At 30.0% G+C, this 25113-nt stretch overlaps 1 protein-coding gene across 2 annotated transcripts in view; it reads right to left on the bottom strand.

The window, feature by feature from the left end:
• The window catches only part of LOC122500440 (eukaryotic translation initiation factor 3 subunit C), a 120016-nt gene that overhangs the window by 34949 nt on the left and 59954 nt on the right, over positions 1–25113 (bottom strand). For both annotated transcript variants that reach the window (XM_043609364.1, XM_043609365.1), the window contains exons 10-12: positions 15164–15379; positions 11622–11901; positions 11240–11433 (exon numbers count right to left, since the gene is read on the bottom strand). In XM_043609364.1, the coding sequence (XP_043465299.1) occupies positions 11240–11433; positions 11622–11901; positions 15164–15379 (690 nt within the window). The remainder of the gene's footprint in view (positions 1–11239; positions 11434–11621; positions 11902–15163; positions 15380–25113) is intronic.

Here is a 25113-nt window from a genome sequence, read left to right as displayed (position 1 = left end):
TCTGTCTAACTGCAGACTAAACCGGACTAATTACGGATTCAATAGTTATAAAAAACGGTATTGATTTTAAACTTAATTCATTTTAAAAATAAATTTTAAATTTTAAAAATAAATAAATTTTAAACAATAAACCACATTGTTGCGGACAAATTCCGGATTAGTCTGAAATCGGTCCCACTTTTTATTCAGGGTATTTACTTACGGTAAATAAAATATTTAATTCTGCAGTCAGTTTGTTTTTAAAAATTTACTAGTATTATTAGTTATCTTGTTTTAATATTAAAATTAACACTGATGAGTTAGTTTCTTGTCATTTCTTTTCGTGGCACTTCATAAATTCTATTATGAATTTGAACTCCCTTGCGAGCGTGGTATAGTGGTTAGTGTATTCGATTTCGGTGCGATATAATGTTAGATAGGTGTAGGTTCGAATCCCCAAGCGTTAGAAATTTTAAGTTAATGTAAATAAAATTGCGATAGGTAAATCGAAAAATATGTTAAATGTACCATAAAGTAATAATAATTAATATGTAAAACTTGTATATTTATTTTTTTATTAACATTCACTAAATTGTCCGGACTAACTTTTGACTGTTTCGGACTAATTCCGGATTCACTAGTTAAAATTAACTGATTAATTTCGGACTTCATCGGACCAACTCCGGTTTCACTAGTTGTTCACAAACCGTATAGAATTCGGATTTTTCCGGATTAATTTCGGGTGACAAAAACCTGACCATAAACCGCATTATTTCGGACAAATTTCGGATTAGTCCGAAATCTGTTCGGTTTTTTAACCAGGAACTTTTTTTCTAAAACGAAAAAAATTTTTGGTTTTTGGCAAAAAAAAAATGAAGATGAGGTCAATTCACTATTTTGTACACGAAAAAAAAGAATAATCAAATTTACCATGAGAACTGTCAAACTTAAAAAAGGTTTCAAGGTTATTAAGAAAAAATTAATGTTTTTTATTTATTTATTATTAAATTCTAATAACCGTATCAAATTTAAACTAGTTGACAATATTGTTTATTCAATATTATGAATACTGTTGACATCCATACTTACATTAATTACAAAGTAAAATCCACGCATGATCTAATTTATTTCATTGGTAAGGGATGTTTCTTAAATAGGAAATTTCCCCCATCGATTGCGTAGCCGAGAGGCTTAATGTAAAAGCGTGCGATTTATAATTATGCGTATATTTAGTTGTATGGTTAGGTAGGTGTTCAATCCCGTATGATTGTAAGATTTTCCGATGCATTTAGTTGTTAATTGTAAGTATGAAGATGTGGGAAGAATAAAACTTGTGAATTAATGAATATGAATATATAAAGAGTGCACGGAGAAAAATGGATAGTCAAATTTATTATCTAGATAATCATGGGTGATGATCTTGGATACTCAACAATAGGACAACCATCTAGATATTCAAATTTAGTATCTTGGGATAATCAAACTTACATACTAATTGCCATTATCCAAGATGTTCACATTTGACTATCTTAGATAATAAACGCAAGTTGCTGTGTTTATACCTACATACACATCTAAATTGATCAATAAGAAATATTTAATGATAAAAGTTAATTTTTTTAGAAATTAGTGAACATTTTGCCTAGATAAACAATTTTTTATGGAAAATCTGAAAATTTTAAAGAACAAAATACATTAATTTAACGATACCCTTGAAATGTTTAAATTCTTTTGACAGGTTTAAAGGTTATGTTGCTAATTGTAAGTTTTATATATTTTTTAACAATATTTTTTAAGCAATATTATATCTGAAATTCAGTATAAAAAAGCTTGACAATATTTAAATTTCGAATAATACGGTGTTCGATGGTCTCTCAAATTTCTCGATAATGTGCGACCAACAGTTATTACCCAACAAATACGGCACTGACCGGTTTAAATGACGTGTAATTGGTAAACATTCACTTTCTAAAAAATTTTTCTCTGTTCACAGGCACTTTTTACAAAATATGACAACGTACATTTGCCACAAATGTTTTTAATTGTCTGAATTGAAAAGATTTTGTCAATCCATGTAGAAACGCGGTTGCAGGATTGGAATTACCATAGCAATGTAATGCGAATCATTTTGACAGCTGAGACTTTACGCTCCCTGCATGCTTCTGCCCTCTACTGTCAAAATGGCTGTAACATACGTATAGTGGCCTGTCATTACATTACTTTTTTATTTCCAATCCTGCAACCGCGTTTCTGCATGGATTAACAAAATCTTTTGAATTCAGACAATTAAAAACATTTGTGACAAATGTACGTTGTCAAATTCTGTAAAAAGTGCCTGTGAACAGAGAAAAATTTGTTAGAAAATGAATGTTTACCAATTTCACATCATTTGAAACAGGCAGTGCCGTTTTTCTTGCGCGTGATCGGTAATCAAACTTCTGCGCAAGCGCTCAGCAAGTTGACTATCCAGGATAATAAATTTGATTATCTAGATATACTAAACGGGAATATATAATATTTCAGGAAGATAATATTTCTGACTATACAGATAATAAATTTGATTATATATTTTCTAACTATCTACTTTTAACTATCCATTTTTCTCCGTGTGCATTTAACATATTTTTCTTTTTTTTAATGATTGGTTATTGTTTTTTTTATATAAAATTGACGAAGTGAATAAAAGGAAACACTCGTTTCGCGTCGCGTCGGCCATTTATTTTGACAGGTTCCGCGCCTGCGTTCCCTCATTGTGAAAATTTCGAAGTAGGGGACTGAGTCCAGTTTCTCTACTATGCACACTGCAGCGCGCCTTATAATCTTCGCCTGTGTTTCAATGCTCTTTACAGTGACATTTGGAACTAAGGCCCTCTATACACTATACGCAACACCCTAAGATGCTTGATGGAACTGAATTAATGTACTTTTACTGGACTGAGTCCAGTTTTTTCAATATTGACTCCCAGTTTTTCAAACTCTATTTTTCTCAGTGTTTAAAATGTTAAAAATGTATGCAACAATTATATAAATAATAATAATATACGGTCAATTCTACGTCACAAGTATATTTTATTTATAGTATATGGAGTGTATAACTCCTTTTTCATTTTAAGCCAAGTATAATAAAGTAAAGAAAAGTAAAGATTTCCTTCTTCTTTACTTTATATTTTATTTATTCCTTTTAGAAAAAAGGTATACGTATCCTTTATTTTTCTATTCTATAGGGGGACCAAAATATTTTTTGCAAACTATCCTTATTATTTGTAAGTATGTATTAGATAAGTTTTCTAAATTCAATAGTTTTAGAGTTATAGATTTTAGAGTCTACTTTTAAAAATCCAAAAATTTGGTTACCTATAAAAAATGAAAAAATAGATTTACAATAATATATTTTCATTCTAATTGAAAATGTGGACTGAAATTTAACGTGAAATTGCCTATACATATACTTATAATATATGTTTTTTTCATTTTTGAAAAATATATGACTGAAGGTAGTTCTCTGGCTTCTACTCTTGTAAAAATTTATTTTCTTCAAATTTTGAGGAAATGTTTCTTTTGGTGCCCTTTAAATGTGGTAAAAATTTCAAAACCCTTTGCGATGCTAAATTTTGACTTATTCAAGTTCAAACTTTCACTTTTCCATGCGTTTATGTTAAAAATAAAAAATGTCAACCACAATATCTCTTTTTTTGACATGGCAAAAGGTTTTGAAGTTTCTATCACATTGAAAAGGCATCCGAAGAAATATTTCCTCAAAATTTGAAGAAAATCTATCGAAAATCAATTTTTAAAAGAGTAGCAGCCGGAGAACTACCTTAAATTGAAATTTTTTTTATATATTTTAATGAATTAGAGAAAATTTCCAAAAATTCCCGGATATTTTTTTCAATTCCCGGCAATTTCCCGGGTTTTTCCCGGTCGAACTAAATTCCCGGCAAATTCCCGGTTTTCCCGGACGCTAGACACCCTGCAGACTGCTAGTTAGAAAACTTAGATTATTTTTTCTATGTTTGGGGAGTTTGTTATTAATTTATATAAACAATTATTTAAAAAAATTATTATTACTTGTATGTTTTTTATTTTGATACTGTGATCCACGGTGAAGAAAATAAGCCTAAATTGATTAAAAAATATTAATATTTAAAAAAGTTACAAGGGTTTTTCTAAGTTAAACTTTAACTGCTGTTTTCGCACGTAAGGTCCCTTTTCACTGTCCAGGTCATATATATATATATATATATTTCATCACTATATATTTTTATCAATATATTTGGACGTCCACATGAAAAGGGCCTATATTGTCGGTTCTAGTTTTCGAGATAATCGCAATTTAGTAATTTTGGAGCAAAATCTTAATTTAAAAAAATTTTTTATTATCAATCTACATGTTTTGACAAGTCGAATCATGCGGTTTTCATTAATTTATCGATAATTTAACTGTTCGATTTCATTGGTTCTTTAGAAAAATGAAAAGGGTCCATTTTGGCGGTCATTTGCAAAAGTAATCCGTATTTTAAAAATGGAGGTGTGGAAAAAATTTAAAACCTCTTGATTTTTCATCTTTAAGGTGTCCTGGACTGTAAACAATTCTTATCTGAATAACTTTCCAGAAGAACCAGAGATATTGATGTTAGAGTCTTTTTTTCGTAATTGTCGAAATGAAAATTTGGATATTACGTTAATTTTTTTATAATAGAAACTGTCAAAAATTTTTAAATAAGTTTAATATCTATTCTTTTTCTTCAAATGACACAATAAAATTGTACCTAATCATTAATCTTGTATAAAAATGGTTCTTTAATAGAAAAACTGTCCTTTTTAGAAAAAAAAGTTTTTCGTATTTTCAAAATTAAGAGGGGGGGGGGGGTGGTTTTAAAAATTTAAAACCTGTTGGTTTTTTATCTTCAAGGTAACCGTTTTTTTCGAAATGAGGTTTTTGGCGTTCTAAACTTTTAAATTCCGTAACTCAGCGAATTTTTAACCAAAAAAGTTCTAAGACCACTCAAAATTTTCCAAATTTTACCAGGAATACGCCCATATAGATAACTCCACACGGAAAAAGTATCGGCACGTTAGATGTACAGGTTGTGTCAAATTTTCTTCTACATTTATTTTGCACGCCATCTGTGCCAGTTTGGCGTATCTGGCGTGCATTACGTACGTCTGATATCTCGAAATGGCACCTCAGACGTGCAAAATGAAATGTACTGCTGTTGACACTGTCCTCGGCGCTTCTAATGTCCCGGAATTTTTTCCGTGCAATAGTGCCAAAATGGGCCCTTTTCATGTGGACGTCCACATATATCTCTCGAATTGACTTTCGAGCTGCCCGCGTAATTTCAAAAAAATGTATGTCAAATAAATAAAAATACAAAGCTACGTTGCTCAGACTCAAAACCCTCCCTCCCTCCATGTGGTCTAACGTAGTACATTACCGAACCCCCTCCCCCCCAAAGCAGGCTACGTGGTTTATGGATGGTCCCAAGAAGGTTTCACCTATATTCACGGTGTACTAACTGACAGGTTAGAAACACAGTGTAGAGCACGGAAAAAAGCCGTGCATGACATTAAATTAAGATGCCGGCCCCTGAAATCTGGCAGCACTGACCACCACTATGTTTTTCGGTTATATACACCGTGAATATAGGTGAAACCTTCTTTCCGTGCAGCAAGGGTTAGAGTATTTTCGAACTTACAAAAAGAGATTTTAGTTTTTCGATGAAAACACCATGAAGATCCATTCTAATCACTTCCGATATATTTTTCCTATAATCTACGCGTGAAAATACATACGTGTACCAATTTTTTAGCTCTCTAGATGAAAATTGTGTGCTCTTTATGTCTACTGTTAAATGCTGAGTGGCCAAAATTCAAGATGGCTGACTTAATGTGACTGAAAATGTAATCAGAATTCATTAAATTCATTTTATAATAATTTATACCGTAAACTGGGGCTATTAAGAACACCGGGGCTATTAGGAATAAAATTCTGTTTTCGGGTGGAGTTGATGCTATCGGCGCCGATTATCGATTAATTGTGTTACTTGCTTTTGAAAAATTGTTGCTGCGGTAACTGGCAACACTTTTCAATGCAATAATTGTGATTATTAAATATTTTGTGAACAATAGTAGCTTGTAAGTGACTTAATGTGTTTTAGTGAAGTTTCAAACGTGGAAAACATTTCCCAGTAATAAAGGTTGAATTAAAGTGGATTGGCACTTTTATGCTCTTAAATTCCAAACCAATTCCGTTTTTGTCCGCAATCTTAATGAATTCTTTTTCTATTGTTAAATTGATAATTTCTATCCAATTCAATTCTCTGTAACTACGTGACCAGAATTTGAAACCCCTTTAATGCCCTTTAAAGAATTCAATGTTAATTAAAAGGAATTAACTCCACAACAAATGATTCCCTTAAACGGCATTAAAGTAAATTCAGACTCTGGTCACGTGGTTACAGAGAATTGAATTGGATAGAAATTATCAATTTAACAATAGAAAAGGAATTCATTAAGATTGCGGACAAAAACGGAATTGGTTTGGAATTTAAGGGCATAAAAGTACCAATCCACTTTAATTCACCCCTTATTACTGGGTTGATTGCTGATGTAAGTTGTTTCATTTTTAACATCTCAAAGTGATTGTTTTTTATTAATGGGATTTTTTATGGTAAACTTTATTGAGTTCACTAAGTAATAAATACGTTTATTTTGTATTTACAGTAAGATTTTAGAAACAAAAACCAAAATTCACAAACGGCGGGTATATAAGAAACATAATTATTTCTTCCGAATTGTTAAAGTGTGTTGTCAAAACGTAAGTTTTTCGTTATTTCTTTTGTTTTTTATCACCTAATTTGGTTTTTAGTGTTCAAAGATGGTTTGAAATTGTAAAAGAGTGTTGGTACCGACAAGTCGCAAAAAACGACTAGTGATTTTATCATCGACCTCTACTATGATACCAGCAACGTTTAAAACACACATTCGCTCTTTTAGTTTTGTTTTTACATTTGTTTTATATTCTGTGTTTGCTTTCGAGCAATAAAAAATAACTTCTTTAATTTAAAATACGTTTTCTAATGGTTTTTACCGCCTTGTTCCTAATAGCCCCATTTTATAATGTCGAAAAAAGCGTCTTTTTCTTTTTTTTTTGTTTAAAATTCCAGCTTTGATCAAGGCAATTATTTAACCCTTCAATGTGCTCGCCAAGATCAAGAAAAGAAACAAAAAATTAAGGCAATATTTCAATACACAAAGAAGTTGCCAGACTTTAAAGTTGAAATCTGTTCCTAATAGCCCCAGTTTACGGTATACGAAATTATCTATTTAATGTAATGGAGAGTTCGATGCAATAAAAACAAAAAGCAGCTGCTAATTTTGCACGAAATCTTTATTATAAATACAAAGAAAACGTGCTATAAAAGTATTAGATTCTTCTTATAAGAATCGCTCGAACTCGGACTGATTTTCAGGCGGACTTTATACAACACAATCTTACCTGCGTATACGCACATATATTTCTCTGGATGGTTTCAAGGAACGGAACGCGTACAACGCAGTGACGTTTGCACTAACATAACCTAACAATTTTCACATGTTGCCTATACATTCAAACACGAATAAAAATGCAATAAATTTCAACTGATATACTTACTATTAAATAAATATTATCTTTTTATAACAGCAACAAGTATTAAATACTACATATAATATATAATGTTTTACAGGACGACAAAACTGTCCAGAGAAATATATATATTAGAGCTGTGCAAAATTCGAACCGAACCGAGTTTAGTTCGGTTTTAGGGCGCCGAAATGTCGAATGTCGAATATTCGACATCCGAACTGGGCTAGTTCGAATGTCGAATATTCGACATTCGAACTAAGCTAACTCGAATGTCGGTTTTTCGACATTCGAACTGGGCTAGTTCGAATGTCGAATATTCGACATTCGAACTAAGCTAACTCGAATGTCGAATTTTAGAATTCGACATTTTAGCGTACCAAAACCGAACAAAACTCGGTTCGGTTCGAATTTTGTAGTAACTCGAATGTCGAATATTCGACATCCGAACTGGGATAGTTCGAATGTCGGTTTTTCGACATTCGAACTGGGCTAGTTCGAATGTCGAAAAACCGACATTCGAACTTTCGACATTCGAACTAGCACGTTTTCTTTGTATTTATAATAAAAAATTCGTGAAAAATTAGCTACTGTCTCTTATGCTTATTGTATTGAAAGTATTTTTACAATAAGTATATATGAATCTATGCTAAAAATATAAGAGAAACGTTAAGCAATTTAAGTAATATGCTCTTTCGAGTAATATTAGCAGCAGATTTCTCTCCGTGTGATCAAGAAAAAAAAAAATTTGGTCAAAAATTGTTCGAGTTATGAATTTTTTTTATTTTTCCAATTTTCTAATGCAGGCAGGTAAGAATTCTAGCTATTAAAAGTTTATAAAAAAAATTTGAAATGTTCACGTTTTGAAGAGCAATAATCCCTCTTTAATATCTGACAAAGAAAAAAAATTTGGTCAACAATTTTTCGAGTTATGAATTTTTTTTTGGACTTTTTCCCATTTTTCGGTTTTCTGATGCGGGCAGGTAGAAACGCTGCCTAATAAAAGTTTATAAAAAGAATTTGCAATGATCACATTTTAAAGAGCAATAATCCCTCTTTAATATCTGACAAAGAAAATAAAATTTGATCGCATATGGTCGGAAGACGGAAATTAAAGATGGATTATTGCTCTTCAAAATGTGACCATTGCGAATTTTTTTTATAAACTTTTAATAGCTAGCGTTCCCACCTCCCCGCATCAGAAAAGCGAAAAATGGGTGAAAGTCCAAAAAAATTTCATCACTCGATCCAAAAAGTCTGGAAACAGGAGGTCTAACTTCGTTCCATTCTTTCGGTAGGTAGAGGGGAAAATAATGGGGCAAGCAGTCGGTGGAGTTACAGTTTGGGTCACTGCACGGTAGACTTCTGCATAGCGGCTTGAAGTTGGCACATCTGACAGCTGTTGTGTATTTATAGGTTATGCGTTTTATGTTTAGAAAACATTGATGAAAAGTGAGAAAGTTGTAGAAAATTCAAGAATATTTAAATGTTCCCGACATTCTTGATAAAACTGATTTAAATAATATTTATATCGCAACAGATCATATAATTAAAAGTAAAGTACTCAAAAATACAAAAATTAACCACGTGATATAGATTGTTTATTTATGTGCAGAAGGATAAAATTTGTTCACCGCGCAGTGACCGAATTGCAAAGTCCAACCGACTGCTGTCCCACTTCTTTTACATAATCCCCACTACCAAGTTAGACCTCCTGTTTCCAGTCTTCTTGACTCGAAGACTCGAACAAATGAATTTAATGAATTCTGATTACATTTTCAGCCATATTAAGTCACCCATATTGAATTTCGTTTCTGGCCACTCAGCATTTAAAAGTAGACATAAAGAGATAAATTTTAAGTCCTAACACAACTATCTAGGTCTGAAATATTTTTAAACAGATAGAGGTCGTCTCCCGTTCAGAAAGAATGCCCCAAGTTTTTAATTTTTAAAATAAATATTTAAATATTATTATACTTTTATAGCAATTGAAATTTTCAAAGATTTCAATTTGAAAACCTTTTAAAATTTAATTATTTCTAAAATTTCTTACTGTAACTCTTCTAATATCTATTCAATTATTTTCTAAAATTTTAATAGAAATTCTTCTTCAAATCAATTCTTATTAGAAAGTTCTACAAGAATTCAACTGTCTAAATACAAAAATAAATAATCGATAAAATAATTATTATTTTTAAAAATTGCAACTGTAACTTTCTATGGTATTTAAACATTTTTTTTCTTTTTTGAGAAAGAAAATTAAAAAACAATCTGTTTTCAATGATTTGATATTTTTCTAATACTTTGAGTAAAATTTCTTTTCGTCTCTTATTTCTCTGTTCTGTGTCAACGCTGTTATTGTCAAAATTCATAAAAATCTAAACATGTCTAACTAAAAAAATATTTTGCAATAATCACATCCGTATAATTTTTATTCCACTAGATCAAAGGAGGAATTATTTTTCAAAACAGTTGTTAAATAATGTTAGATAAATATGTAAACTTATAAATGAGCCGTTCGCTAGAAAAACGACTTAAGCGGTTTTTAAAAATTTTGTTATCAGTGTATTCTACTAGACATATAGATTACATATATCAAGTTTCTAAAGTTGTAAGTCACTATTTATGAATTAATTGAGGTGTTTAAACTTCCTGGGTCCCGAAATTGAGGCACTTACGCAAGCGCGCGTTCACGTCCTCTGCTACCGCGCACAGTGGGAAGAAATGCAGTGTTTTGGACAAAATTCTGCCGACAATACAAATCTCCACCGATTTCAATTTTCTTTTTTTTTAAATACTAAAGAAGGTTTTTCCTACAAGCCTTCACTGCTATAAATTTGAAATTTTCAAAAATTTTGGATTATTACAAAAGCGAGTAATTTTTTCATTTTGTTAACTAAACTTGTGCATTATAATGTTGATATTTAATTGAATATTACTATAAAATATATCGTAAGACTTTTTAGAATAATAAATATGTTTTAATACATTAAAATAAAAATGTTCTTTCATAAAATACTTAATTTTGTTTAATTTTTAGTGGTTCGCTGGAAAAACCACTTAAGTCATTTGTTATAAAATAATGTTATTAAAGTATCAAAACATTGTTTACTCGACCTTATTTTCTTTTAAAGTATTCTTTGATAATACCTTTGTATTGGGAAAAATGAGCGATATAATTAATACGTAAATTATATTAGTAATTCGTTTCTGAATCTTTAATTTAATTTTTTCGTCAAAAACTTAAGTCGACTTAAGTCGTTTTTCTAGCGAACGGCTCAAATTAATTAATATATTATAATTTTAATCAATTCTAGTTTTTTTATCAACAGTTAAAGCTTTAACAGTTTAAAATTTGCGTCGTCTAAAATTTGGTTATATTATTAGACTAGATTAATTTGAATTAATAAAGTTAAATTTATAACCAGCATTTTTATTATAATTAATTAAACAAGGTGAACAGATGACTCCTGAATTTATGATTAATTTGAAGAAAGTAAATATTAATTTTTTCATTTTACCTATTAGTGGGTTTTGTAGTAGTGAAAATAAAATAAAAAAGGAAAAAAGTAGCTTTTAGTGGCACAAAATAAAAATTATAATTATTTTTTGTACGAAACAAATTTTTCTTACCTTAGCATTCATTTTGTCATTTATTATAAAATTGTTGCACGCCAACCAGTTTCCATTTCGCATAGCCTTTGCAGCTGCGACAACGTGTTCGCGCATTGATTCCGGGGGTCCAACTAATGATTGACGTTCACTGGATCTCAACTGTTGATAAAAGGTCTTGGAAATCATTCTTCTTCTAGCATCGAATTCATGAGCTGAAAAAGAATTAAATTATTTTTTAAAAATGTAATTCGTAGATTGATTAAAAACTATATAGGCAAGTTCAAAGTCGAAAAACAGTAATAATGTTAATAAAGCCCTAACCAAACAAAGTATAATAAATGATAAAAAGTAAATACAAAAATTGAATATTTAAATAAAAATTCTTTAAATAACTTCTCACCGGCCATGTAAGGGATCTCGATAAGCATTGCAGAAACGAGATAAACACACTCAAGGAGCTCTAAATTGATGTGCATATGGAACGGCATTTGCCTTTGTTTTTCAATTTTTTCTTGCTCCTTGCTGCGCTCGTGTTGACGTTGCGGCAGTAATCCTTGGGCCAAAAGTTCCTTTACTTTTCCCGTCATCATCAAATCAACAAGACAATTGTGTGCCTCTTTTATATTCGCATGACGGAAAGCGCACAAACCAAGATGGGCCATTGTTCGATTATAAAGAATCTGAAAATTTATTTTTAATTATTTATTTTTTCTCTAAAAGTAAAATTAATTTTAAATAATGTATTTAAATATTTTAAATGTTGTTCTGATAGTTGTCATCGCCTAAAGTCATTTAAGAAGAAGAAGAAGAAATATTTATAATTTATTTTTAACTAAATTTACATAGGGGAGAGTGGGGCAAACCGGACCGGTCTCCATATTTCCGAAATGGCGAAATTGTCAAAAGTGTTGTTTACAAATTTAAAACAACCATGTTTAGTATACCTTATTTTTTAAATTTGACATTTCTTACTTTTGTTTGTGCAACGCTGGGAGCAAAAGTTTTTTTTTTAGTTTTTTCTACACTTTTACGAATTTTTTCTTAAGGAAATCTGAGGAAATCGTGTAATATTTCCAAATATTAGGTCTTGGGTTTTGAAGGTACATACCTCAGGAATATTTACCACCAAAAACTTTGATGAATTTGCAAAGCGTTTCTTTTTGACAAACATTTATTCTCAAAATGGGCCTGTGGGGCAAACCGGCCATAGGATATTTCCATTGAATTAAAGTTTCATAAAAATTATTTTTAAATAAAATTTTTCTTTCATTAAAATATTTACTTACAAAGAAAAATAATTTTCTTCCAATGAGAGTTGGACCCTTTAAGGGGACCGTACACCACTTTTGCGTGTTTTTTCAACATTTATTTTTTCATAGTAAAATGTATCTAAACACTGGGCTCTTTTTACAAGGACGTTTGGGCAAGAATTAGATGTGGTTGCGTAGGTAGAGCTTATAAGAAGGGTTTAATGATTGGTCTTGCAGGTTATGCAATTGGGGGGAAGAGACGTTGACTCATTTAATAGGATGTTCAGAAGCTTGGAAGTTGCAATCGGATGAAACAAAAGAGTTTATGTTAAATTGGGTGGGCAATAGACAGAAGAAGATTTAAAAGATTTATTAATCGAGACATTGGTTGGAACGAGTGTGGTTGAAGAGTTGTGTGAATTTTTTAAAATAGTAGAAAAGAAAATCAGAGGCGAGATGTAAACATATTAATATTTGTATTTAGTGTTAAAACATAAATTGTAAAAACTCTGTATAGGGTATACAATGAAATAAATCTATCTATCTATCTATCTATCACTGGGCTCTTTTTACACATATTAACACACATATTGAGGATTAAGAAAAAAATATTTTTTTATTTATTCTGCCCTTCATGGCGACAAAATGGCGGTTGAAGTGATTGTCCGGAAAAAACTGGTTGACACAATATCTCTTCTTCAAAATGTCGGAAACAAAAAATCCAAAGAATTTCTTAAAATATATGTCAGTGGCTATGGCCTGAACCAAAAAAAATGAATTTGAAAAAAAAATGAGAAAATGTCGGCGGTTTGAATTTTTTTTACCCCTTTTTCACCCCTAAAACGGTAAAAAAAATGGGCTTAAAAATGGATGTAGAATGTTGGTTGTGGTTCATGCCATACCCAATGACATATATTTTAAGAAATTCTTTTGATTTTTTGTTTCCGACATTTTGAAGCAGAGATATCGTGTCAACCAGTTTTTTTCGGACAATCACTTCAGCCGCCATTTTCTCGCCATGAAGGGCAGAATGCACAAAAGCGGCGATTTCAGATAGCAGACGAGAGGGAGTAAAAGTCATTCACTTGTTCGACTTGTATGAAAATGGCGGCCGTTTTCTCCCAAGAGCAAGAAAAATGCATGTGAACAGCTAATTTTCTTGCCCATGGGAGAACACGGCCGCCATTTTCATACGGTCGAAGAAATGAATGACTTTCCTCCCTGTCGTCTGCTATCAGAAAGCGCCATTTTTGTGCATGTGGGATAAAAATATTTATTTAATTAAAATTCAATCCCGTATTATTATTTTCATTACTACAACCATTGTTTACATGATTCTTTATGTTTTTTATTATTGTAGATTATGTAAATCTAATATTTATATAAATAAAAAACCAAACGGTCCGGTTTGCCCATGGGGGAGTCTGGTATACCCCAGGGGGTGGGGCAAACCGGACCTTTTGCAAAATTTTTAAAGTTAACACAGCAACTAAACAATAAAAGATGAAGTATATGTGTCTCTGGGAAAAAGTTGCGCAATTAAATGATCTTTCAAACAAGCCATCGAAAAATGAAATCGGTTGATTCGTTTAGTCACAAGAGTAAAAAAAACCGTTAGTATGGCCACTCTCCCCTAGTTACTATAATTTTATAATTACTGGAAATGAGTATATAAATTAATTGTAATTACTATAATTAAAAATACAAAAACCGCTGACAAGTTGTATATTTTTTTTATAATTTTGGAGCTCATTTCATTAACACTTTGCTTCCTCATAGAGATAATAATAATAGAAATATATGAATAACTTTTTATAAATATGGTAAAAGTGATTGAATCTTGGGTCAATCAATGTATTTTTAAATACTCTACAAGATAGTTATAATAGTTTAATGGTTAAACAAAAATTTTCAAACAAAAATGTTTAAAAAATGTCTTTTTCCACATTTTTTGGTATTTTTTAAAATACCAATAATTTAGAAATTTATTATCGAATTAGGTTCAAAAATAGGTCAATCGAAGCGTTTTTTAATGCTCTACAAGTTGATAACGATAATTTTAATGTTACTTCTTCGTTTTTCAACAAAATTTTTGATTTTTAAAAGTTTAATATAACTCCGGTTAATATGGACGAAAAATGTTCAATCAGGGCTCAAAAGATGCGTCTAAAAAAACTCTACAAAATTATGGAAAAACATTTATAGGTGTCCTAACATTTTTTTAAAGTTATGGGCAAAAAACGTTTTTTTGCAAAATTAAAAATCCAAAAAAATTTAGTTAAACTTTAAACTTTAAAACTTTAAACTTTTCCGCAGATGAGATCTACAATTTAAAAAAAACTCAACCCAAAAGCTCTTTATGATTTCGAGATATTTATAAAAATGTGATGTTTACACACACACATACGGAATGCCATTTTTGAACTCTTGAGGTCAAATAACATAAAGATATGTCAAAAAATCGAACTCGAAAAATGTTAGCATTATAATACTTCCTCTATGAGGAAGTAATAATTGTAATTACTGTAATTAAATGTACAAAATAATTAATAGATTTATAATGAATTCGATTAAGAAACGTCAATAAATTATAATATAAATTATGATAATTAAGAGTAACAGAAGAAATTTCTGTTTTTTAAAAATAAATAATGAATAGAAAGAACAAAAAAAACGACGTAAAGTTGTTTACCTGCGTAGCTGGATCGGAATGTTGAATCGTCTCTTGCAAGTGTGACATAAGCATCAAATCTCGAGCTTGGAACCAATTATCATGTAAACCATGATGATAGATGTGCGACAAAATAGCACGAGTTCGAAGTCGATCGGTTCCATCATGAGCGTAAACATATTTGCAAAGTTTCTCCATAACTTGAACGGTCGTGAAAACATCGCCGGAAATTTCTCCCTAAAAAAAGATTAAAAAAACCAATGTAAATAACACCGATAAAATTTTAATATTAATATTTAAATTAATATTCTTGAATTAGGGGCGGTATTAATTCTACACAAATAAACTCTACACAAGAAAATTCTACATCGCTAACTGTACACGAGAAAAGTCTCAACAGAATTTGAAAAATATATTCTACACAAGTAAATACTACATCCTAAAACCCTACAGAGTAAACTGAAAACTGAAAAACTCTCACCGTAAACTACACACAAGTAAACTCTACACATTCATGTAAAAATGAAAATAAACATTTTCAAATAATTCCACACAAATAAATCCTACATTTGTAATCTCTACACAGCTATATAAATTAATTAATTATGTAATTCTTTTTAAAATACTATACAATTAAATTCTACACATGAAAATTGTAATTTTCATTTTATGTGTAGAATTTACAAATATTGAGTTTAATTGTATAGAATATAGAAATAATTATTTCTAAAATTTTACAAAACAAAATAATAGACATAATTATTTATATATTCAACACAATTTAACTCAACATTTGTAAATTCTACACATAAAATGAAAAATTACAATTTTCATGTGTAGAATTTAATTGTATAGTATTTTAAAAAGAATTACATAATTAATTAATTTGGGGCGGTAGCGATACTACACATTTGAACTCTACATTGATGAACTGTACACGTTCGATTGAATACTGTTGAATTGTCTACAAATATGTGTTATAAATATTTATCATTAATCTGCATACATTTCAACTCTACACAAATAATTTTAAATAATTTTATTTTTTTAATATGCTTGTTTGAATACAGTTAGATTCTACACTATTAAATTTGGTAAAATTGTATCGAAAAATTGAGGGGCTGGATGCTATAATGTGTTACGCGTGAACACACGGCCAGTCAGTTGGGTCATGGAGAGAAAATTTTGAAGTTGTTCAAAATAAATTTAAAATTATTGTTTCTTGTTCAGAATGTCAAGGCGAAACTTTTTTTCTAATAAAATTTTTTTATATAATTTTTTGTTTTTAAGTAAATTGAGAAAAGCGTGATTTTTTAACCTAAAAAATTTTAATGAATTTTTGACTTCAACTCGTGATTACTTCGTTAAATATTAATATTTTTCCACGAAATTTACACACAATATTCTTCAAACTAGTTCAAAAGTGAAACAATATTTAATAATTTTTCAAAAAATTCTATGTCTAAGTAAATAATTATCTCTTATTATATTAAGTTGAAGAACGACCGACCGACCGACCGACCGACCGACCCTAGTCGTATATATATGTATATCTTTTAAAAATAATATTAACACAAATGTATACATATTCACAAATCACGCATGCGCAGTAGTGTTATATCAATGTCAGGCATGCGCAGTAGTGTTCTGTCAATGTCAGGCATGCGCAGTAGTGTTCTGTCAATGTTACGCATGCGCAGTAGTGTTCTGTCAATGTTACACATGCGCAGTAGTGTTCTATCAATATTAGGCATGCGCAGCAGTGTTCTATCACTGTTACGCATGCGCAGTAGTGTTCTGTCAATGTTACGCATGCGCAGTAGTGTTCTGTCAATGTTACGCATGCGCAGTAGTGTTCTGTCAATGTTACACATGCGCAGTAGTGTTCTATCAATGTCAGGCATGCGCAGTAGTGTTCTGTCAATGTCAGGCATGCGCAGTAGTGTTCTGTCAATGTTACGCATGCGCAGTAGTGTTCTGTCAATGTTACACATGCGCAGTAGTGTTCTATCAATATTAGGCATGCGCAGTAGTGTTATATCAATGTCAGGCATGCGCAGTAGTGTTCTGTCAATGTTACGCATGCGCAGTAGTGTTCTGTCAATGTTACACATGCGCAGTAGCGTTCTGTCAATATTACACATGCGCAGTAGTGTTCTGTCAATATTACACATGCGCAGTAGTGTTCTGTCAATATTAGGCATGCGCAGTAGTGTTCTGTCAATATTACGCATGCGCAATAGTGTTCTATCAATATTACGCATGCGCAGTAGTGTTCTATCAATGTGAGGAATGCACAGTAGTGTTCTATGAATATCAGGCATGCGCAGTAGTGTTCTGTCAATATTACACATGCGCAGTAGTGTTCTATAAATATCAGGCATGCGCAGTAGTGTTCTATGAATATCAGGCATGCGCAGTAGTGTTCTATCAATGTGAGGAATGCGCAGTAGTGTTCTATGAATATCAGGCATGCGCAGTAGTGTTCTGTCAATATTACGCATGCGCAGTAGTGTTCTATAAATATCAGGCATGCGCAGTAGTGTTCTATGAATATCAGGCATGCGCAGTAGTGTTCTATCAATGTGAGGAATGCGCAGTAGTGTTCTATGAATATCAGGCATGCGCAGTAGTGTTCTGTGAATATCAAGCATGCGCGCATAACACCCACACATGTATACTCACACATATACACTAATCACATGTACATGTATACTCACACATGTACATAAATTACATACACATGTATACTGCTCATATGCAGATATAAACTCCTACATATACACAAATCACATATATGTATAGATTTAATAAACGATTGATAATATAAATTGTTGAATTTTTTAAGGTTCGTTGATGCACGTAGTGTCTGTTGAAATTTTCTTAAATATACGTAAATACCTCACTCGCTGATGCTGCGCTGTCTGTGTTGTAATGGAACTTATTTATTTACTTGTGTATTTACTTATTTATTTCAGGGTTGCCACAAGACATCGATTTTAAAATTCCATGACTTTTCCAGGTTTTCCAGACCATTTCTTAAAAAATTCCAAACCAGAAATAAAATTGTTTTGGTATGTTTTTAGCTAATTACGACAAAAAGTATAAAATCCTTTAAGTAAATTGTTAACAAAATAAGTTATTAATTTTTAATTTCATTAATAACAAAAATTTAAGTTAAAATTTGTGAGATTATTTGAGATACGCTCCGAAGAAAGATGAGGAGCAAATCTTTTTAAATTTAAAAATTTAGTTTAGTTTAGAATTTTTCACAATTATTAAACAAGTATTTTAAGCATTTTAATAACATTTTATGAAACTGAAGTTACCTACGTTTATTCAATGACAATTTTTCCTTTGCTAATTATTTATTTTAATGTTAGAAGCCTTTTAAAAAATTTCAAAAGATCGAAGTCGGGGAAATTATTAATTTTGATTTTTTACACAGATTTTCGAAAAATCCATATATTATTTAAACAAAATTATTATTTCCTAACCTCATAAGCAATTTTTTCTTTTACAAATTATTTATTTTAATGTGACAAGTCATTTAAAAAAATTGTAAGAGGATCTAAGGAAAGCAAGGAAATCAGTGATTTTTAATTATTTTTTTCGTAGATTTTCCAAATATCCCGAAATTTCAACTAAATTATTATTTCCTCGCTTCAGAAGCAATTTTTTTCGATTGCAATTTTTTAAAGGGCTTCTTATATTAAAAAAACAATTAGCAAAAGAAAAAATTTTCATTGCATAAAAGTTGGTAGCTTCAGTTTCATAACATTTTGGGGTTTCTAAAATGTATTAATTTAAAAATTATTTAAAGGAAGATAGAGACCAAAAGAAACTAAAATTTAGAAATGCCATATTGATTTCAATTGTAAGCACTAAATTTAAAATCAAAAAGTTGTATAATGTCAACTTGAAAACTTAAAATTTTTACGACTCAAATACAAAAAATTGAGCTTTTAGTATCAGGCTTTGTAAAATTCCCTGACAATTCCAGATTTTTCAGGTTTTCCATGACTGAAAAAAAATTCCATGACAATTCCGGGTTTCCCAGGTTTTCCAGGTCCGTGGCAACCCTGTATTTGTTTGACAGACATCAACAATAATTTTTTAAATGGATAATCAGTGAAAATGACTTATATTTCTGTAAGTTAGTGTTTCACTTCGATCCGAGAATTTCATTTTTTCGAGCGATTATTTGGTTATCGTCTTTGGTTTTCAAACGATCATCTCGTTTATTCTTTTGTTAATTGTCAAATCGTATCGTCTAATTTTCTAATTGTCATCGACCGAACTTCTCGACTGCTTCTCGACTTTCCCATAACTGACAACTAAAAATAATACAATAATAACCTATTTTTTGAAAAAAAATCGATATCCAAAAACATTTAAATTCTTTTTTATTAATTCTATTAAAAACTAAAATTAAATTCATTTTAGTGAATTAAAATTATTATATCAAGTTAAAAATTAATTCAAGGTGTCTAGTGAATTATTATTTTCAAATTCCCGGACCAAAAATAAATATTCCCGGATTGATTTTTTAAAACAGCAATAACTATAAAATTTAAATATTAATACTTTAATAAAGAAATTTTTAAGAAAATCAATTTTAAAAAGTCAATAGACATCTTTATTTAGAGAAATATATATAATATTACTTGTTATATATTACTTAATAAGTCTAACATTGTAATAGTTAGATCTAAATTTAAAATTAACCTACTTTTTTATTTTTCTATTAGTTGGGCTTTTTTGCGGAGTATTATTATTATTTTTAATTGTGTATTTAAATAATAAAAATTAAAAATAATTATTTTTAATTTTTATTATTAAAAAAAAAAAAGTTGTCTGTTCATTGAACAAGACCTACATGTCTTATAGTATTTTGGCCCCCTGAATACGAATATGAAGTCAGAATTGCTCCATCACCCTCTGTTTTTTTTTAAATCGAAAAAACTACCCTTAAGTCTAAAATTCAAGAATTAAAGTAAAAAAAATAAAAACACTGTTTTCTTCGGAGTAGAAGAATATATTTATGCGTTTTCTTCTTTTAAAAACTCAGAAATAATGTCAAAATTGCTCCACCACCCCTGTTTTTTTTAAATCGAAGAAACTACCCTTAAATCTAAAATTCAAGAACTAAAGTAAAAAAAAATGAAATAACCGGTTTTCTTCGGAGTAGAAGAATATATTTATGCGTTTTCTTCTTTCAACAACTCAGAAATAATGTCAAAATTGCTCCACCACCCCTACTTTTTTTAAATCGAAGAAACTACCCTTAAATCTAAAATTCAAGAACTAAAGTAAAAAAAATGAAATGACCGGTTTTCTTCGGAGTAGAAGAATATATTTATGCGTTTTCTTCTTTCAACAACTCAGAAATAATGTCAAAATTGCTCCACCACCCCTACTTTTTTTAAATCGAAGAAACTACCCTTAAATCTAAAATTCAAGAACTAAAGTAAAAAAAATGAAATAACCGGTTTTCTTCGGAGTAGAAGATATATTTATGCGTTTTCTTCTTTCAACAACTCAGAAATAATGTCAAAATTGCTCCACCACCCCTGCTTTTTCTAAATCGAAGAAACTACCCTTAAATCTAAAATTCAAGAACTAAAGTAAAAAAAAATGAAATAATCGGTTTTCTTCGGAGTAGAAGAATATATTTATGCGTTTTCTTCTTTCAACAACAAATAATGATAAATTAACCCCTTGACTGTGGATGACGTGTATACACGTCATGCAAAAAACTGGCCCAAACAGTGGATGACGTGTATACACGTCATGGCCCCGAACAAGAAAACATCTTAACGTATATTCGCAAAAATTTTTACTCGGGGGTTTTTGGGGTCGCTGATCACGATTCTCTAGCCAGATTTTCAAAATAAATCATTTTTCATCCAAAATGGCCGCCAAAAATTTTGAAAAATTTCAAAAGTGGATAAATTCTTTTAAAAATTTTTACTCGGGGGTTTTTGGGGTCGCTGATCACGAATCTGAAGTAAGATTTTAAAAACAAATAATTTTTCATCCAAAATTGTCGCCAAAAATTTTGAAAAATTTTAAAAGTGGATAAATTCTTTTAATAATTCTTACCATTTAAACTTTGAAAAGCTAATAACAGATTAGTAATCAGCGACCCCGAAAACCCCCGAATAACGAATTTTAAGCGTATTCAATGAATTTTTCAAAATCGTGTCCGCCATTTTGGATTTGCCATTTTGAATTTTAAAAAACTAATGTCAGATTCGTAATCAGCGACCACGAAAATCCCCGAGTAACGATTTTTAAGCGAATCCAATGAATTTTTCAAAATCGTGTCCGCCATTTTGGATCCGCCATTTTGAATTTTTGAAAACTAACACCGGAATCGTAATCAGCGACCCCAAAAACCCCTTAGTACCTATTGTCATGAAAATTTATTTACAAGAAGGTCTTACACATTTTGGGACCATTTTGTTATATTTTAGCTACACACTGAAGGGGTTAACTCTGATTCTGCTTTTTAGTTATGAGAACAAAAATAAAGGAACGTATGCTTTTGTCGAAAACTAATTGTTTTTATTGTTGTTAGTATACTCTGGGTTCATACTTAAGGGGACATTCCAGTTCAGAATGTCAAAAAAATAGATTTTTTTTTTTTTATTTTCGGATTTCTTATAGTGTCAAGAATACTCTCCTAAAATATTATTGCAAAATTCGACGTAAAACAAAAGTTATACATCCTTATTCTTCGCCATGTCAAAGATGTTTTTGTATGCGGATAAGCAATCGAATGATTTAAATGTTTTCTCATTTGCATTTTTTAAAAAAGACAAACAAAAATGTATTTGGTGTTGCTGATCACAAATTAGATATCAAATTTTCTAAATTCAAAATGGCGGATCCAATATGGCGGAAAAGAAAATTTTTTTATTTTAATTTTTTTTTCGTCCACCATATTGCATCCGCTATTTTTAATTTTGAAAAAATGATGTCATATTCGTAATCAGCGACCCCAACCCCCCCCCCCCGTAACGATTTTCAAGCAAATCCAATGATTTTGAAAAAAAATGTCCGCCATATTGGATCCGCCATTTTAAATTTTAAAAATCTTATTCCATATTCGTAATTAGCTACCTCAAAAACCCCCGAGTAACGATTTTTAAGCAAATCCGATGATTTTTTTAAAAAAATTTCGAAACTTATGAACAAAAACTTTAAATGCATTTTTCTCAAAATGTCTTTTTTTGATCTGGTAAGAGTGATATCTCGAGTTCTTCTGAAGCGATTTTAAAAAATCAAACGGCTTTTGATTCAGCGTCATCATGCCTATAAGTGGAACCTCAAAAACTGGAAAATTTCCAACTCCCCTTTTTTTATAAGAGAAATTCTGAATAAAAACACTTTTTTTTGCTTATTTTTGGGAAAAAGTACTCTAAAAAAAGGGGGGGAAAGAAAATTCCACTTTTTTGAGGTTCCACACCTAAAGAATTATCTAACGAAGAGAATGTTACTTCGTTTTTGGTTTTATCTGTTTTAGAAAGTTTGGAATCGATCTTACCACCTAAAATGGGCATTTTCAAAAATGGCGTATATCGCCGCCATTTTGAAATAAAAATTAAAAAAAAATTTTTTTTAAATTCTTAAATAAATTACTTATTACATGTAAAAAAAATTTTTTAAATAAATGTCATAGTTATTTTAATAATATATACTAAAAAAGCCTTCTTTTTGCCTGTTTTGAACTGGAATGTCCCCTTAAAGGGGTAGTTTTTTCAATATAAATCAATAAGAGGGTGATGAAGCAATGCTGATGCTTTATTAAAAAGTACATAAATATATTCTTCTACTTTGGAAAAAACCTGTTATATCATTTTTTTACTATAATTCTTGAATTTTAGATTTAAGGGCAGGGGGTGATGGAGCAATTTCGTCATTATTTCTGAGTTGTTGAAAGAAAAAAAAGCATTAATATATTTTTCTACTTCGCAAAAAAACTGGTAATTTCATTCTTTGACTTTAGTTCTTGAATTTTAGATTTAAGGGTAGTTTCTCCCATTTAAAAGAAACAGGGGTGGTGGAGCAATTTTGACATTATTTCTGAGAGGTTAAAGGAAGAAAACGCATAAATATATTCTTCTACTGCTAAGAAAACCGGTTATTTCATATTTTTTTACTTTAGTTCTTGAATTTTAGATTTAAGGGTAGTTTCTTCGATTTAAAAAAAAGTAGGGGTGGTGGAGCAATTTTGACAATATTTCTGAGTGGTTGAAGGAAGAAAACGCATAAATATATTCTTTTACTCCGAAGAAAGCCGTGTTTTTATTTTTTTTTTACTTTAATTCTTGAATTTTAGACTTAAGGGTAGTTTTTTCGATTTAAAAAAAACAGAGGGTGATGGAGCAATTCTGACTTCATATTCGTATTCAGGGGGCCAAAATACTATAAGACATATGTAGGTCTTGTTCAATGAACAGACAACTTTTTTTTTGTGTGCCTGTGATTATAATCATGCCTAAATTAAAAAAATTTAAAATTTTTAGGTATAAAATAATTTTTTAATAAACATTAATAAAAATTTAGTTTTCTAAACATTATTCAAAAGTAGACGAAAGAACAAAGTTTTGTCCTCTTGATGTAATTTTTCTAAATTCAATAGATTAAGTTATAGATAATTAAAAATAAGTATACTTAGATTTCTTTGAATAATTTTTTAACATAATTAAATTTTTCAAATATGTCTACAATAGAAACCTTTTTGAATAGTTGAAATTTTGCAAAATTTAATTGAAAATAATTAATTTATTTCAAGTATTTTGTTACAATTTTTTGAAGAATTTTAATTGCAAATTTTGAAAATAATTGAATTACCAAATATTAAAAAAAAAATTTTTAAAGATAAATTAGGATATAAGAATTATTTTAAGAAATTCAATTATTTTCGAAAAATAACATTATAATATTTTTAAAGCAATTGTTTAAAAGATAAAAAAAACACAAACTGTTAGAGGCAAAAAAGGAGATATTTAAAAAAATCATTTTTTCCTCGCACTTATAATTCACATCAATATCAAACATCGGAAAAAAAAACCTCGATACATCGAAAATATCGAAATTAAAACATCGAGGTTGTAAACATTGATGTTTCCGATGTCGATGTCCCATCATTACCTACAGAAAATCCTATTAGTAAGAAAAGAATGGACGTATCTTCGCCCTTTTCTTACTAATTATCCAGAGAATCAGGCTAACATTCAAAATCTAACCTTCTAAGTTTAGTTATTTCAAAAAAATTATTTTATTGATGCAAATAAATATTTATTTTAATTAAAAACTATGCATTATTGAATCAAGTAATTTTCATAATTGATTTAAAGCAATATTTATTAGATCAAATTATTCTATTTAATTGACTTAAGTAATTTGTATTTGGTTCAAATAACTATTTATTTGATACCATAAATTAAAATATTTATGTCCAGTAAATATTTACTTAGTTCAAATAAATAAAAATAAATAAGTAAAAATAAATAAGTTTAAATACAACCGAACGAGCGTTAGCGAGTGAGGTATATGTTGCTAGTTTAAATAATTTTGCCGGAAAAATGATTATCCTATTTTCAATTGGAAAAGTTGAGTGACGAATTTTCGTTTTCGGAAAACTTCCAGTGACTAAAATGTTCATCAATATGTTAGGAAGTTTTTTGGAAAATTTTTCGTCATTTGATAATAAATTAAAGAAAATAGAGCAATTTTAACAGTGTCGCGCTCTGCTGTAAAATTACGGCGTGGCCGCGCACGTGTGGAATGGCCGCCATTACAAGACCAATGTATACAGTGAGTCAATGTTTACGTTTACAGCAGAGCACGACGCTGTTAAAATTGCTCTATTTTCTTTAATTTACTATCAAATGACGAAAAATTTTCAAAGAAACTTCCTAACATATTGATGAATATTTTTGTCACTGGAAGTTTTCCGA

Source organism: Leptopilina heterotoma, unplaced genomic scaffold, assembly GCF_015476425.1.
Source record: "Leptopilina heterotoma isolate Lh14 unplaced genomic scaffold, ASM1547642v1 Lhet_186, whole genome shotgun sequence".
NCBI classification, from domain to species: domain Eukaryota; kingdom Metazoa; phylum Arthropoda; class Insecta; order Hymenoptera; family Figitidae; genus Leptopilina; species Leptopilina heterotoma.
The sequence above is the reverse complement of the archived record's forward strand: the minus strand, read 5'-3'. Positions and strand labels throughout refer to the sequence as shown.